The sequence below is a fragment of the Sprattus sprattus genome (assembly GCF_963457725.1).
Source record: "Sprattus sprattus genome assembly, chromosome: 3".
NCBI lineage: Eukaryota > Metazoa > Chordata > Actinopteri > Clupeiformes > Clupeidae > Sprattus > Sprattus sprattus.
This window is the reverse complement of record NC_137922.1, coordinates 2813997-2829427: the sequence shown is the minus strand read 5'-3', so window position 1 is coordinate 2829427 and position 15431 is coordinate 2813997. Positions and strand designations below refer to the sequence as shown.

Here is a 15431-nt window from a genome sequence, read left to right as displayed (position 1 = left end):
TTCTGCTAGCGACAATAACCCCAGGAAGTAAAACGAAACGAGGAACTTAAATAAGTGGGTTGTATCAGTATCAAATGAAAGGTTTTAACACCGAACAGCCCTGTAAATCGACGAGTTGGTGTATGGAACGAGTTTTTGCTGCATTTGTCAAAAATGATCGGGTAAATTGTTAAGCGTGTTTGAAAGCTGTAGCCTATTTGTCATTATAAAGTCTGTCTACTCGCTAGATCATTGTTTATAATAGTATTTTGTTATCTGTGCATTATATTAACTTGTTTTAAAACAAGGTGAGATATAGTGAGTTACTTTTAAACGTATAGGGATAGCCTACTTGTAGCTGAAAACTGACAGTTAACATTATTTCGTTTAAGGCCTAGTTTAAAAATAATGTATTTGATCCGTGCACTTGCATTATAAAAGCAAAACATGATTACAAAAACATAGGCTATGACCATTGCATATAGTATAAATATTTGGTAGTGTTTAGAAGTTACTTTAAAACGGTTATAAGATACCATTGACTAGGCAGGCCTATACAGTTGTGGACAAAAGTTTTGAGAATGACACAAATAAACAGTTTCACAAAGTTTGCTGCTTCAGTGTCTTTAGATATTTTTTTTATCAGATGTTACTATGGAAGACTGAAGTATAATTACAAACATTTAATAAGTGTCAAAGGCTTTTATTGACAATTACATGAAGTAAATGCAAAAAGTCAATATTTGCAGTGTTGACCCTTCTTTTTCAACCCATCAATGCCATCAGTCAGAATGTGGCCCAGAAGTTAATTGACAGCATGCCAGGGCGGATTGCAGAGGTCTTAAAAAAGAAGGGTCAACACTGCAAATATTGACTTTTGGCATTAACTTCATGTAATTGTCAAAAAAAGCCGTTGACACTTTTTAAATGTTTGTAATTATACTTCAGTCTTATAGTAACATGTACTTGTTCGGCAGAAAGTAGTTACCTGGCAGCTTCAGGCAAACTTACATAACTCAGTAATATGCCTCCAGACCCTGGTATGGCAATGGCATGGAGGCGATTCTCCATATTAAGTGCACCAATTTTTTTTAAGCTGTTATTTTAAGATAAAACTGCTAATCCTAACCCTGACCCTGAAGTACAATTCCTACATAATGCCATTTTAAATCCATTAGTAACTGCGCCTGACCCAGCAGCCGCCACAAAACAAAGTCTACTACACTGACCATGACACATGCTAACGATGCTAATTAAAAGTGAAAACTTAGAAGTTGTAATTCATTCAACCAAAAGGTATGGTCATCTACAAAAACACTTCAATTAAAAAATACTTTCATTAAAAAACAAGTGACAGAAATGTCTTTTGTTTTTCCTTAGGCTTACCTATGAAAAATGGTACAGGGCATCAGTAGGAAATTACCAGCAGGCAACATTTTTATTAGATTCCCCCCCCAAAGTCTTCTGCTACCAACTGTCCAGTGTAATATTCTCAGATTCTCATTTCAAATATTTTCCTTTTCAGCATTTCTACAAATTGGTATTATTTGAGATTTGTTTCAACTATTTCATTACTGCAATCGCTGTTTTCATTAGTTTGTGTGTGGGTGTGAGAGAGAGTAAGATGCTATCATAAATAATGTGTGCACAGGGAGGACATATATTTGGCTACAAAAAAACAGTATCACAGAATTGCTGTCACAGCGGCATCACTGCCAAGAGAAGACAACTACTGATGTAGTTTACTGCCGTTCATCACCCCAACATAACACAAGATCTGTTCCCCAGCGTTCACAGGGAATAGACAGCTACTCCCTCTCCTCCTTGCCTCTTCTGAGCTGTGTGATCTCCCACGTGGAGGTGGAGCCTCTGTCCTGGAATGAGATAGCAAACATCCTGGGTTAATAAAGATCATAAAGTAAAAAAAATAAAAATAAAATGGGCCTGGAAAGAAAACTGTTATTGATATGAGGTACACAGATGAAAAATCCTTGTAGTTATATTTTTGTATTTGGTTTTCTTTCCTTTTTATTGTGTTTTTCCAATATATCAGGCACCTGTAAATCATAAGAGAAACTATGTAAAAGGAAAAGTATCCTACGATGTTTGAAACCTGTTGGCCTCAATAAAGATACAATACAAAAAAAAAAAAGATCATAAAGTAAAGCACCACTCTTATGTCACCTCTTTACACCAAAACACTACTTATTATAGTACCAATTTCACCATTTATCTCCAGCACTAGGCTAAAACAAGCATACATGAGTCCCTTTGAATAATGATTGTGTTACTGCTGTAGGACACGAGTGTATGCAACATTGTGAATAACACACAATAGCTTGCAAATGCATTCAAATCTCCTAGAAGTCATCAACATGTTCACAATTGCAAAATAAACTTACACAAACATTGATCTGTATTATTATTGTGAAGTTTATTTCCAAAGGCCATAATTATTTGTCTACCAACATTACAAATAAATAAATCAAAACCAATACTTGCAAGTATCAAATCCATGTGCTTTTGAGTTCCAGATTAATGCAGATGTCAAATTACTCCCAAATGTCACATTAGTGCCACTTATTTGACCTTAACTGATCATAATTAGGTACTACATATAAGTGGTTTGAATAGAGATATCTGTAAGAGAGGAAATGACCACTAAAGAGGCAAGGTGATTAAAATGCTTAAGTGAGGAATAAACATTGGATCCATGAAAAGCACACCACCCAGACGCTCTATTGAAACGGCTGTCCCCCAACCCAAGCATCGCAGGAAAGATATTACCTGGTGAGGGAGGCCCCCACAGGCTCTATGTGCAGGTATAGTCGGCCAATGTTAAGAGCTTGACATAAAGCTTGACTGTTGGAGGGTGGCAAATAGAAGCCATTGATCCACATTAAAGCATGATGCATGTTGCTTAAGACAGGAAAAAGTGTTAAAATTGTCAAAATAAACCAAAAGACCTTTTGGGCCAATCCTCAAAGTGCTACATGGAGCGTAACTCTAACACTGCCAATGCCTCAAGAGAGGCCATCCTAATGAGAGAATATGGCAGTGTTAGCTGCTGTGGAACATTTGTCTGCAGGAACTAGGACACTTGAAGGTACTCACTTTGACATGAACCCCTAATGGAACCAAATCCCTCCGCAAGGCATCGCAGGCTTTCAGCAGTGGTCGTCTGTCTGAGTGTAACTGCTTCTTGCCATCTGCAGCAGCAGACTCATCCACCTCCAGAGCAAAGTTGCGTACTCCGCTGCGGAACTGCACCAGCTGCTCCACCACGTTCTCCAGGACTCTGGAGCTGTCTACACCACAGGAGTCCTACAGGATCGCAGGAAGAACAGAACTGATGATAATGATGCTTTTTTTGGTAATGTTATCTTCCCTATGATTTTTTTATATTTAGTTTTTTCCCATGTTTAATAACTTAATATGTATATGATAACTTAATATGTGTATTGTTTATTGTTTATTGTGTATGTTTATTGTTTGCACCAACGTCCCACAAAAAAATCCTGGTAGGTGAAAACCTACTTGGCAGTAAAAACTTTTCTGATTCTGATGAAGCTTTGAAGTATTTCTTATTCATTATTATATCTGTGTATGGCTGTACAAAACCACCCTAATTGTAACTGTTTAGATTTTGTTTTGTTTATTTTTGTCTTAGTTTTTGTTTGTGGTGATTTATTTTCGTTTGATAAGTTTGTTTTACCTTTTGTCTGTCTCATGATTGGGTTTAGTTTATAGGAAGTGAGGTCATGGGGGTCAGGGGTCACAAACACACCCTTATTATGGTAGCGTTCATTGTACCTGACTAGGAGACCTAAGACGCCGGCTCGCGGTCGTGGTAGTATACCGCTGAGTCCAAGCTGATGAATGTGATTGCGTTTACCTTGCCTCATTTCCCCTCTCAATTGTTATGCAGCCAACAAGGTATGTTTGACTATTTATGATGCTTTATTTCTTTGATTTCTTTGGGTTTGATTGTCTGTTGATTGTGTTTTTACTGCTTTTAACCAGTTCGACGTTGGATTACAACTGAATTAAAGAGAAAAATAAATCCATCAGTAACTGAAGAACTTTGGCCTTGCGTCTTTCCTGGAGGGGAGTGATACTAATCCTTAGACTTAAGTGAAGGCATTCTGAAATGAAGGCGTTCTGACCTTTCTGTCCAGCAGGTCAACTCCAAACACCTCCATCATGTCCCTTAGGTAGGACAGGACAGCCCCAAATACAGCTGGACTTCTTGACAGTCCTGCAGTCTTATCAAAGAGAGAAAATCACATAACATCTCTAAATAATTAAAAAAACAAATAAAAGAAGACTTTCTTGCAGAAATGTAGTGTAAACACTTAATACAACAGGTTATTCATGATATTGTTATTACACTGCCTATTGTTGCACAGTTCTTATAAAGGTTAAAGGCTAGTGTACAGGGACGCCTGTAGCACTGTGTCTCCACCAAGGCAATGAGGCTGTCTAAACCTGCTAATACACACGTTCCCTTCATATAAATTTGGTTTGCTGTGTGGAACACATACTGGTCTAACACTTGGGTTAATTGTTATGATAAATCAACTCCGTGGCCATTATTGGAAGCTTTACAGGTGTAACACATTTTCCATTTTATCTAAATTGTCTCCGCTTCCCAAGAACTCCATGTCCGGATTCATTTCAAGACTGTTCTTCTGTTACGGTGAGTGCCTATGTCACAGAGTGCCATGGCAACAGGGACTGGTAACGGAGTTTGCATGGTACTCAGAAGGCTAGCAAAGTTAACATATTTTCTGAGCTTTGTGATGGTCTGTGTATGTCCTGTTCTGCTTTGTCTCCTCTCTGTAGGCGTGGCTGCAGCCCATTTACTGAATTGGTGACACCTCGGCCAGGTGTCCCCATTTCCTTTAAGACCGTTTCCACCCCGTTACCCGTTGGAGCTTCTTTTCACTCCCTTTACGTTCTGGCATGCAACACACCTCACGGCATTGTTCACGCATCCATGCACTCCCTCCACATTACTGACTTTACAGACTTCCACACTCTACCGTTTTGCTTCTGTTCGTCTTTGTTTGTGTTCGTGGTTATAATAAATTACTTGTTATTTTGTATTTAAACACTGCGTCCTTCCTTTTGTTATGGCTTTCGAGCCAAGTCATGACAGCTTTCAGTTGTGCACGGGCTGTAAGCTTTATTGTTATTTTTCCTGAACTATGTAGCTATGCACTTTATGTATTTTCTCCATATAGATAGAAGGCTAAAATTCCCATGCACTATGTGAGCCAACATAACTAATCATAAACTGAAAATATATATACATTTCCCAACATTAATAAAATTGGGAGCATGGTGTTCTGTGTAGGAGGGTGTTTACGGATGCGGTGTGTGTTGCGGTTGTCGCCACCCGGTTGTATACTGTTCTATCCTGCCACCCTTGCCATCCTTGTCTCATGCACTAGGTCATCCAACCATAACCAAACATAACTCAACAACACATCACATAAACTCCATTCCCATCCACCGTGCCATGCAGACGCTCCCTCTGCGTCTCCTTCTAAATCATATTATGCTAGGGCATTAGTACTGTTTATCAAATTCATATTTACTAACCAAACTTTTCTCTCTCTTATAACGTGGCCTTGGCCCGCAGTGAAACATTGTTACTCATCACTATAACCATAAGTAGAAATATGCATATTAGGAAACCAAGCTCTGTCCACTCACTTTATCTCTTTTCTCCCCCTCATGTTGCAGTAGTCTCTCCACCTGATCCCCTCTACCTATAACTTTCCATCCCCATAACATTCATTCTACTCCGCTCATGATACATCTACACACTCTGTACTAGCCTTTTTACCCTACGATCATGATACATCTACATACTCTGTGCTAGCCTTTTTACCCTACGATCATGATACATCTACATACTCTGTGCTAGCCTTTTTACCCTACGATCATGATACATCTACATACTCTGTGCTAGCCTTTTTACCCTACGATCATGATACATCTACATACTCTGTGCTAGCCTTTTTACCCTGCGCTCATGATACATCTACATACTCTGTGCTAGCCTTTTTACCCTACGATCATGATACATCTACACACTCCTCTGTGCTAGCCTTTTTACCCTACGATCATGATACATCTACACACTCCTCTGTGCTAGCCTTTTTACCCTACGCTCATGATACATCTACATACTCTGTGCTAGCCTTTTTACCCTGCGCTAATGATACATCTACATACTCTGTGCTAGCCTTTTTACCCTACGATCATGATACATCTACATACTCTGTGCTAGCCTTTTTACCCTACGCTCATGATACATCTACACACTCCTCTGTGCTAGCCTTTTTACCCTACGCTCATGATACATCTACATACTCTGTGCTAGCCTTTTTACCCTACGATCATGATACATCTACATACTCCTCTGTGCTAGCCTTTTTACCCTACGATCATGATACATCTACATACTCTGTGCTAGCCTTTTTACCCTACGATCAGTGAAACATTGTTACTCATCACTATAACCATAAGTAGAAATATGCATATTAGGAAACCAAGCTCTGTCCACTCACTTTATCTCTTTTCTCCCCCTCATGTTGCAGTAGTCTCTCCACCTGATCCCCTCTACCTATAACTTTCCATCCCCATAACATTCATTCTACTCCGCTCATGATACATCTACACACTCTGTACTAGCCTTTTTACCCTACGCTCATGATACATCTACACACTCTGTGCTAGCCTTTTTACCCTACGATCATGATACATCTACATACTCTGTGCTAGCCTTTTTACCCTACGTTCATGATACATCTACATACTCTATGCTAGACTTTTTACCCTCAATGTTTTCTGTTCCATTGCTATACCATTTTATCCACTATTAATTTTGTATGTATAATGTGTATACCATCTTTATGTTTGTGTACATTTGCCACATGCTTATCCTGATATGTGTATGAATTCTCCTGCCATGTGTCTGATTCTCCCCCCTCCCTCCCCCCTACATTTCCCAGAAGTTCACAGCATTTCAGTGTTTATCTCTGCCAGTGAGGGTACTCTGACTGTTCACTTAGTCAGCAGCTCTTACGGAAACAATGCTCATCAGGTAGGTCATGTCACTCTGAAAATAAAGTGCTCTTCACAAGGAGAAATGGATCAAGAAGCATGGCAGGACATGGGGCATCCCAAGAGGTTACCTTAGAGACAGTCTGAAGCTGACAGTTGCACTGATGAATGAGGTTCATGATGGCATCCACTGCTCTTGGGGTGTCAAAGTCATCAGCCAGAGCTGCACGCACATTGGTTTGGGTCGAAGCTAGCCTTAAAAACAGAGCAAGGATATGAAATTAAGGACATTTGTTATACACATAGTTTCTCTTGTACCGTAAGAACATCAGTCTGCTTTTACTCTTAGTTGAACAACATACTACTTTGAAGAAAGGTGTGTTTGCACTCAAAACTTACAGAATGGGGATTTGTTTTTGGATGGATTACAATATTCTGTGATGTGATTCTGTGATGTGATGTATGACAAAGAGGTGACTGAGTATGGTAGCTTTTCACAAGACACCAGATGGAGTAAAGTGTGAGGGATGGGTTCACACTTATTACTGATTAGATTGAGTGCAAACTTCAGTTTCACAAAACATTCAATAAATCTGTTTTGAGACGTGTACCTCTGCCACAGCACTGCCTCGTCTATGGGTTGGCACAGCACATGGCCCTGCATGTAAGCCTGAGCATTGTGGGTAAAAGAAGAGATGGTGGCCATTGAGCTGCGTGCTTCACTCATGCTCTTGTCGCTGTACTCTATTCCTGAGAAAGCAAACAAACACCAGCACGCCGGACAAACATGTCAGAATCACTGCGTTCCCCAGCCTTTGTTTGGATCTATTTGTTACTGGACAGTGTCCATAACACCCAAAACATTGACATGATCAGTTTACAAAAAAAAACAAATGTTAAAAACAAAACAAAAACATTTGACTTAAAGTGGGTGTATTATGATGTAATGCTGTTTTTTTATAATACTGTCATCCTTTGCTTCATAAATGTTAATGTTAATGAATATTAATTTAAATGACAACAGTCTGGTGTGTTTAGTCTAAGCAGCCGTTGCCTTTTGTGCTCAAGCAAAGACCAGAGTCACTAGGGCTGACAGTCTACATGTTAAACTCTGAAACAGTAGGTGTATTTCTGTTGTTCTGGGTGTTTGTATGTAACTAAGGTCAATCAGATAGTTTGCTGCTTTCTCTGACAGTCTGAAAATTGCCGGACGATGGCATTAATTGTTCGTTTAGTTTGCTAAAAAGAACAGCTTGGATGGTCTTGTAAGGGGTTGTTGTTGTACGTTAGATATTTAATGCTGGGCTTACTTTAACCGAATGACAGTTGAAGAGACAGGATCGCCTATGATCTGGCTAGCTTGCTTGGTCATTTACACCATGTCCACACGCAACGACACAAAGGTATGCCTTAAACATGGAAGTATTATGTTTGTCTTTTCTACATTTCTTCTCTGTTTTCCATAATGTATCATTATATCTCTGCCGCCTTCATTTTGAAAGGGGCACAAACAGATCCTCATATCTCTACATCATTCAACTGCCACCATGCTTTTACAGGAGCCCAAAACAGATTAAAAGTTACTAAATACTGGTTTAGAGAAGGCCTTTTTGCTTTTTTATGGCACTTGACGGACTCTGTAGGTGTTCCTCACCCCTTATTATCCAAAGATGAAGGGAAGGGTATTCAGTTGTTTGCTATCTGCAAGCTCACAGCTAAATGCCACACCTCCAGGTAAAAGTATACAGTAACGTGAAAATACAATATGATCCATTGTGTAAAATCTTCATCTTAAACGTAGCTTAAGTTGTCAAATAAGTGTAGCGGAGTAGAAGTATGAAGTAGCACAAAAAGTAATACTCTACTACAAGTGCAAGAACCTCAAAATTTTAGTAAATATACTTAGTTATTTTCCACCACTGACTGTTGGTAAGTTGTGTACTTATGCTCGCTGTATGAAGCTAAAGTAACTTCAATAAATCTTTAAAAAATGGACATAATTGTATTTCTCATTTGAACTATTTGTAAACTTGGCTTCATGTTAGCTAATGTGCAATTAAACTTACCTGATCTGTACTTTGTCAAGAGGCAAAACATACGGAATTCATTTGCAGTATAGGCCTGTAGAAAATCCTGCAGGTAGACAGATTAACATGTGTATTAATGTGTTTGGATGTCTATTCTTAATAGAACCTGCAGGAACACATATGACCATGTGTATTAATGTGGTTTGATGTCTATTCTTAATAGAACCTGCAGGTACACATATGACCATGTGTATTAATGTGGTTTGATGTCTATTCTTAATAGACCCTGCAGGTACACATACGTATGACCATGTGTATTAATGTGGTTTGATGTCTATTCTTAATAGAACCTGCAGGTACACATATGACCATGTGTATTAATGTGTTTGGATGTCTATTCTTAATAGAACCTGCAGGAACACGTATGTCCATGTGTATTAATGTGTTTGGATGTCTATTCTTAATAGAACCTGCAGGAACACGTATGTCCATGTGTATTAATGTGTTTGGATGTCTATTCTTAATAGAACCTGCAGGAACACGTATGTCCATGTGTATTAATGTGTTTGGATGTCTATTCTTAATAGAACCTGCAGGAACACGTATGTCCATGTGTATTAATGTGTTTGGATGTCTATTCTTAATAGAACCTGCAGGAACACGTATGTCCATGTGTATTAATGTGTTTGGATGTCTATTCTTAATAGAACCTGCAGGTACACATATGACCATGTGTATTAATGTGTTTGGATGTCTATTCTTAATAGAATCTGCAGGTACACATATGACCATGTGTATTAATGTGGTTTGATGTCTATTCTTAATAGAATCTGCAGGTACACATATGACCATGTGTATTAATGTGTTTGGATGTCTATTCTTAATAGAATCCCCCAGCATTAAAACTTAGAATTAGTGTTCCACATAGAAAAATATGAGCCACATGAATGTATGCGCTTGGCATCCATTTCATAAAATGTTCATGTATTACATGACGAGGAGATACAAGGAGTTAAACACAATGGAATAACAACTGCATTCAGGTCATACAGCTATCATGTAGCATACAGTCTAATGTTACAGATTTGTTCATGCATACACCTATCACACTGAGAGGTCAATTCACAACAACAACAACACAAGTTCATTTCTCATGTGTTGCAGTCCTTAACTGAACAATTCAATGACTTCCGATTTGGTGCTTGATAAATGATTTCCCACTTTAAAAAATCTCACAAATAGTTGGGTGTATATAGTGACTAAAGAGAAAGAAACCATTTATAATACAACTCAGTTACTGCTCAGTTTAAACCCAAGTAGTATAGATGTGTCTTACCTTAATAGTAATATAATAATAGTTTTTAATCGGGATGTTGGTGTAGTCAGGGTGAGAGTGGAGGAGGAACGGGTGGCTCAGGAGGGGCGGTGGGGGAGGAGGAGGTCAGACAGGTAGGGGGGGGCTAGGTGGTGAAGAGCTTTGAAGGTGAGGAGGAGTATTTTGAAGTTGATGTGTCTTACCTTAATAGTAATATAATTCTTCAAGGACTTGGACATCTTCTCTACACTTCCTTTCAAATGAAGATGACCTGGAAGGCACATACAATTGTTTGAATTGTGGAATTGAATTATCATTTACATGTATGGACAAGGGAAGAGGTGCAGATGGATCACACATTTTCATAATTTTCATCTCCTCAATTGACAGGGTTTATGAGAAGTAGTGCTTGTCTATAGCTTAAATAGTATACTGTGGTTGGAGCTCACTGCCATCTATCAGTGTGCATATAAAGATAGTAGTTCCCCCACTGTGTGCACCGGTGATGAGTGTCCTCTGTCAGTGTGGATATAAAGACATGTACAAGAAGTAGTTCCCCCACTGTGTGCACCGGTGATGAGTGTCCTCTATCAGTGTGGATATAAAGATATGTACCTGAGTGCAGGAAGTAGTTCCCCCACTGTGTGCACCGGTGATGAGTGTCCTCTATCAGTGTGGATATAAAGATATGTACCTGAGTGCAGGAAGTAGTTCCCCCACTGTGTGCACCGGTGATGAGTGTCCTCTATCAGTGTGGATATAAAGATATGTACCTGAGTGCAGGAAGTAGTTCCCCCACTGTGTGCACCCGTGATGAGCCTCACACTGAGCGATCTCATTCTCATGGTGGGGGAAGGCCAGATCGATCCCCCCTGAATGGATATCCAGCTGACTCCCAAACACAGAGCTGAGAAAAAGAAAAAGAAATATCAGAATGATCAGTTTCAGCTTCAGCAGATGAATGAGGCCACTGGCACTTTAGGAAATGTGAACAAATCGGGCCAAGTAAAACCCACATTTTTAGGTAAAGTCATTCTTGAGATAAAGAAATGCATGTATTGGACATATAAACGTTACATGGTACTCCTGTGCTTGACAGTTTGGAAGAGGGGATGATTGATGGTAACCTAGCAACAGTAGAACACTCGATGTGCCATCCAGGCCTTCCAGGTCCCCATGGCGACTCCCAGAAAGGCTCTTGCGGTTTGGAGGCCTTCCATAGAGCAAAGTCCCTGATGTCCCTCTTATTTGTCCCCTCTGTGAACACACATATAAGTCATATCTTTAACTTGTCATATTGAAGCTTGTTAAGACATACTTTACAGCTAGTTTGTATAGGCAAATGTGCCAGAGTGCATGGATTTATACCAAGATAACAACTGGTTTAACAAATGTCAGTGGCATGTTAAATCAGGTAATTTTATTTCAACCTGCAGTATATACAGTATAGTCATTCAGTTAAGATGTTGAAGCATTAAAAAGTAATAGTTATAGAACTTATCACATCCCTTCCAATGAAAGCTTTGATGGCTAAGCATCCAGCCTCAGTCATAACATACAAACAGAAAAGAAGAAATACCTGATTCTCCGGCCGTCTCTCCCATGTTCATAAATTTGCCATAGCTGTGACCCATTGACCCTACATCAAAGTAGACATCTCCTGTTTGAACATATGTAAGGCCATTGTGTTAGGCTGAGATGAAAATCGGGAGTTTCAAACACCAAGATTATCGATTTAGTATGAGAGGACTCACCACTCGCTGTAGCATAAGCGTGTCCATTTTGTATGATTTGTTCGATGAATGCCACAATGAGGGCAACGTTCTCTGTCACACGCATATAAACAACTGGAGGAATAACCTGGAAGCACAACAGTGTTTCAAATAAGGGAACTAGTTCGCAAAATGCCCCAATAAGGTCCAGTTTATGTAGCATTGGTATTAATGTGCCGATCATGTTCTTGGTGTCTGTCACCAACCCCCCCCCCCCCCCCTTCATAGGGCTTTCCCCCCAAATACAGCAAATTGTTTAAATTCATAGTATGATATAATAGATCGTTAAAACACCTAAGGTGTTTCCCATTTATGTAACATTCAATACATAACCAGTGGTTACTATCAGCACTTATACCACTGGTTACCAAAGGGCCCCCTAGGGGGAGTGAAGTTAAAGCCAGGTTGGTACGGCTGGAGGGCGAAAGAGTGGAACAGACCCTGAACAACAAACTAGTGGTCAAATAAAGTATGGCAGCGCTCTTACAGCACAGGAGCCTGAAATTAACCTATTTGGTGATTTGTTTATAGCCCATTGCTAATTATAGAATATGACCAAGGCCATTTAGCCTATATGTAAAAAGGAGTCGCTAACCTAAATACAACAGACATGTGCCTAACATGAACTGATCCAAAGAATAGAGCAATGCGTAGGCAATCTGGACACCGTATTTGATCAGTTTTAAACCAGAGCTCTGAGTGGGAATGGAGTAAAGTATTCATAATTATGTTTTTCATTCGTGTATGCCTGTCACTAGGAATTGTTGTGCTTCTGTTTGCTTAGAATGAGCCATTCCTATCTACATAAGGAGCAATCCTCTGCCATGGGGTCCACCATGTTGTGCCTTTGTCTCTACAGTAGCCCAAATCGGACAAAACAAAACACTGTTTCAAAACAGGGCTTGTCGCATTTTTTATTTTATTTATTTGACAGCGACCTTAGGTTACTGCACACGCTTGTAAAGGACAGGGGATCCGGCTGGTTCTAATTCAGTATCTTCACAGAGTGAAGACAGTGGTGACAGACACCAAGAACATGATCAGCACATTAATACCAATGCCACATAAACTGGACCTTATTGGGGCATTTTGCGAACTAGTTCCCTTATTTACCTTCAAGGCTAACATGTCCTGTTTGAAGTCCTCCTCATACATTCTGGCAAGCACAGTGGGTGAGATGTTCTTCTGTAAAAATCAAACATCAGTTTAAAGGCACAGTCTGCAACTCTGCAGAGGTTGTAGATATTTGAGCTCAACAGCAAATCTAATTGCAACCCTCCCTTCCCTACTCTTGAATTAACAAAGTGTATTGGATTAGAATTGTGGTAAAACTTTTAATACTGCACAAAAAGCAAGTGTTATGATGCAAGCATTAGTACAATATTTGCAACATTCGTGATCACTAGGTCTCCTGCATTCATGCTATTAAGTCATTTGCTATACCAGCGAGAAGTGAATGGAAAATTCTGAATTGTATATAAATATACTATAGTTATATGCTGTGATAAGAAATACGTAACTAACAGACTGATTGGTAGCTTACCTCCATACTTCTTCTTATGATTTTATCATCGATATCAGTGATGACCATGACGTGGATGACATTTATTCCAAAAACCTTTGACAGAACCCTTTGCACGAGGTCAAATCTAACATAGGAGCTACGAAAAGAGACACAGTCATGAATCGATTCAACATGTTAAACGAGACAGAATACAATATGTTCAGTTATAGCTTAGCCTACAAGGTTAGGTTTCCCACACATGAGACGTGAATGATGGGATGAGCGACATATGAATGTGTGTACAGTTGTATCGTTGAGAAGTGTTACAAAACGTTTGATTTTCTGCTTCGTGGCAACGAATGAATTGTAACAACTTGTTTTGAAATCATTCAGAGCAAATAGGCTATACGGGTAGAATACTACTTATATAAGTATTGCCACTGGTGCTAGGCTACGAAGTTGGCCATCATGGTAAGAAAATAGCATTGTTTTTGCACGTTCAATTCATTAAGTTACCATACGATCATCAGCACGAGCTAGTAAAAATATCAGGGTGACTTAGATACAAGTCCAAAGGGCAAGATATTTACCATGCGTGTCCAAGATGCGCATGATCATACACAGTAGGTCCGCAGCTGTACCTTCAAATTACAAGACACACGATAAATGCAGGGACAGCTACACGTCAATCTGTTATATTATGGGGTCAGATTTTGTCACTCGTGACATACCATTTTGCGACCCCATCCTCTGCCAATATAAGTGGCTCTTTCTGTTTGGTAAGGCTGTTGTATACTTTTAACCCAGTATCAAATCCCGATGGTTTCAACCATTTTCGCTCACTGGACCGCGTACTAGCACAGTTTAGTCTAACGGTGGTTCTGTAAAAGTTAGGAATGCAACAACCCCTATTCAACGCTAAATACTTTGCTGTGCATTTCCAAACGTACGGCCGAAATGTAGTCCCCATATTCTTTAACGTTACCTCTTAAACTAGAATAGCAGCTAGCTTGCTCACCAAATACACTTAGTTGGCCTATCCTACTAACAGTGAGCAGTTTTCAAAATAAGCCCCGACCATGCAGTCACACGCGCTGTAAAATAAGTATCAAGGTTGCATTCATGTTTCTTATTAACTTTGCCATTTGAACCTCTGAATCTGGGAATAGTCCCCATATGCAGTGACAGGCGCGTTTGACAGGCGCTGTGTGTATCAACGTTTTCCCCTTGGCTACACGTTATAAAAAAGCGGAAGGTGTACAGTATTGCTGTGTTCGAGATAATACAGGTGGCGTTTATTTTCGAGTTCCAACTCGGAACGCTGTACCAAAGTACCCTACGCACAAGAATTCGGAGCTCTGACAAGGAAACTCTGAGGCGAAATATCCCCGACATCAGACGGTCATCTGACCAATTTGAACATACGTGTTGAAACCAATAAAGAAAATATATTTCCGAGTTGTCTTGAATAAGGCATAAATCCTGCCACAAAAGACAAATAATGATTTCACAATGTCAAGTTAAAAGTCCTATTGCTTGTACCAATGTGATGAGGGGCTGGATTGTAGCAAATACAACTAGAAATGGATTAGACTGGATATGAATAATTACATTTTAATGGGAACCAGTTACAAAGAGCCACTACTACTAATTAGCAGCTCAAAATCGTATGTGTCCAAACATTGAAACATCTTGAAAAAGAAGTTGTAAAATGCCATATTAGAATCAGAATCAGAATCAGCTTTTATTGGCCAAGT

General features: G+C 39.5%; 1 protein-coding gene across 2 annotated transcripts; it reads right to left on the bottom strand.

Annotated features, from left to right (window-relative positions):
* Positions 1 to 1431: 1431 nt before the first annotated feature.
* Positions 1432 to 14861, bottom strand: cars2 (cysteinyl-tRNA synthetase 2, mitochondrial). 2 transcript variants are annotated; one of them, XM_080834049.1, is made up of 15 exons: positions 14406 to 14861; positions 14265 to 14315; positions 13714 to 13831; positions 13284 to 13355; positions 12153 to 12258; positions 11978 to 12058; positions 11526 to 11655; positions 11172 to 11305; positions 10602 to 10669; positions 9123 to 9189; positions 7668 to 7806; positions 7188 to 7311; positions 4146 to 4244; positions 3094 to 3303; positions 1432 to 1853 (listed from the first exon to the last, which is right to left on the bottom strand). In XM_080834049.1, the coding sequence occupies exons 1-15, from the start codon at positions 14642 to 14644 to the stop codon at positions 1788 to 1790; spliced, it is 1704 nt and encodes a 567-aa protein (XP_080690175.1). In that variant the 5' UTR covers positions 14645 to 14861; the 3' UTR covers positions 1432 to 1787. The 2 variants fall into 2 exon arrangements, with proteins under 2 accessions (XP_080690175.1, XP_080690176.1); XM_080834050.1 differs by having other exon boundaries at positions 14265 to 14309.
* Positions 14862 to 15431: the final 570 nt, after the last annotated feature.

What these genes read in the sequence shown, in the direction of transcription:
- cars2 (XM_080834049.1), bottom strand. Translation starts at nt 14,644, where the DNA reads ATGGGGACTACATTTCGGCCGTACGTTTGGAAATGCACAGCAAAGTAT. An exon ending in GCGCATCTTGGACACGCATG is followed by an intron (nt 13,832 to 14,264) that starts GTAAATATCTTG and finishes CTCTTTTCGTAG; the next exon opens with CTCCTATGTTAGATTTGACC. An exon ending in CTTGACAAAGTACAGATCAG is followed by an intron (nt 7,807 to 9,122) that starts GTAAGTTTAATT and finishes TTGCTTTCTCAG; the next exon opens with GAATAGAGTACAGCGACAAG.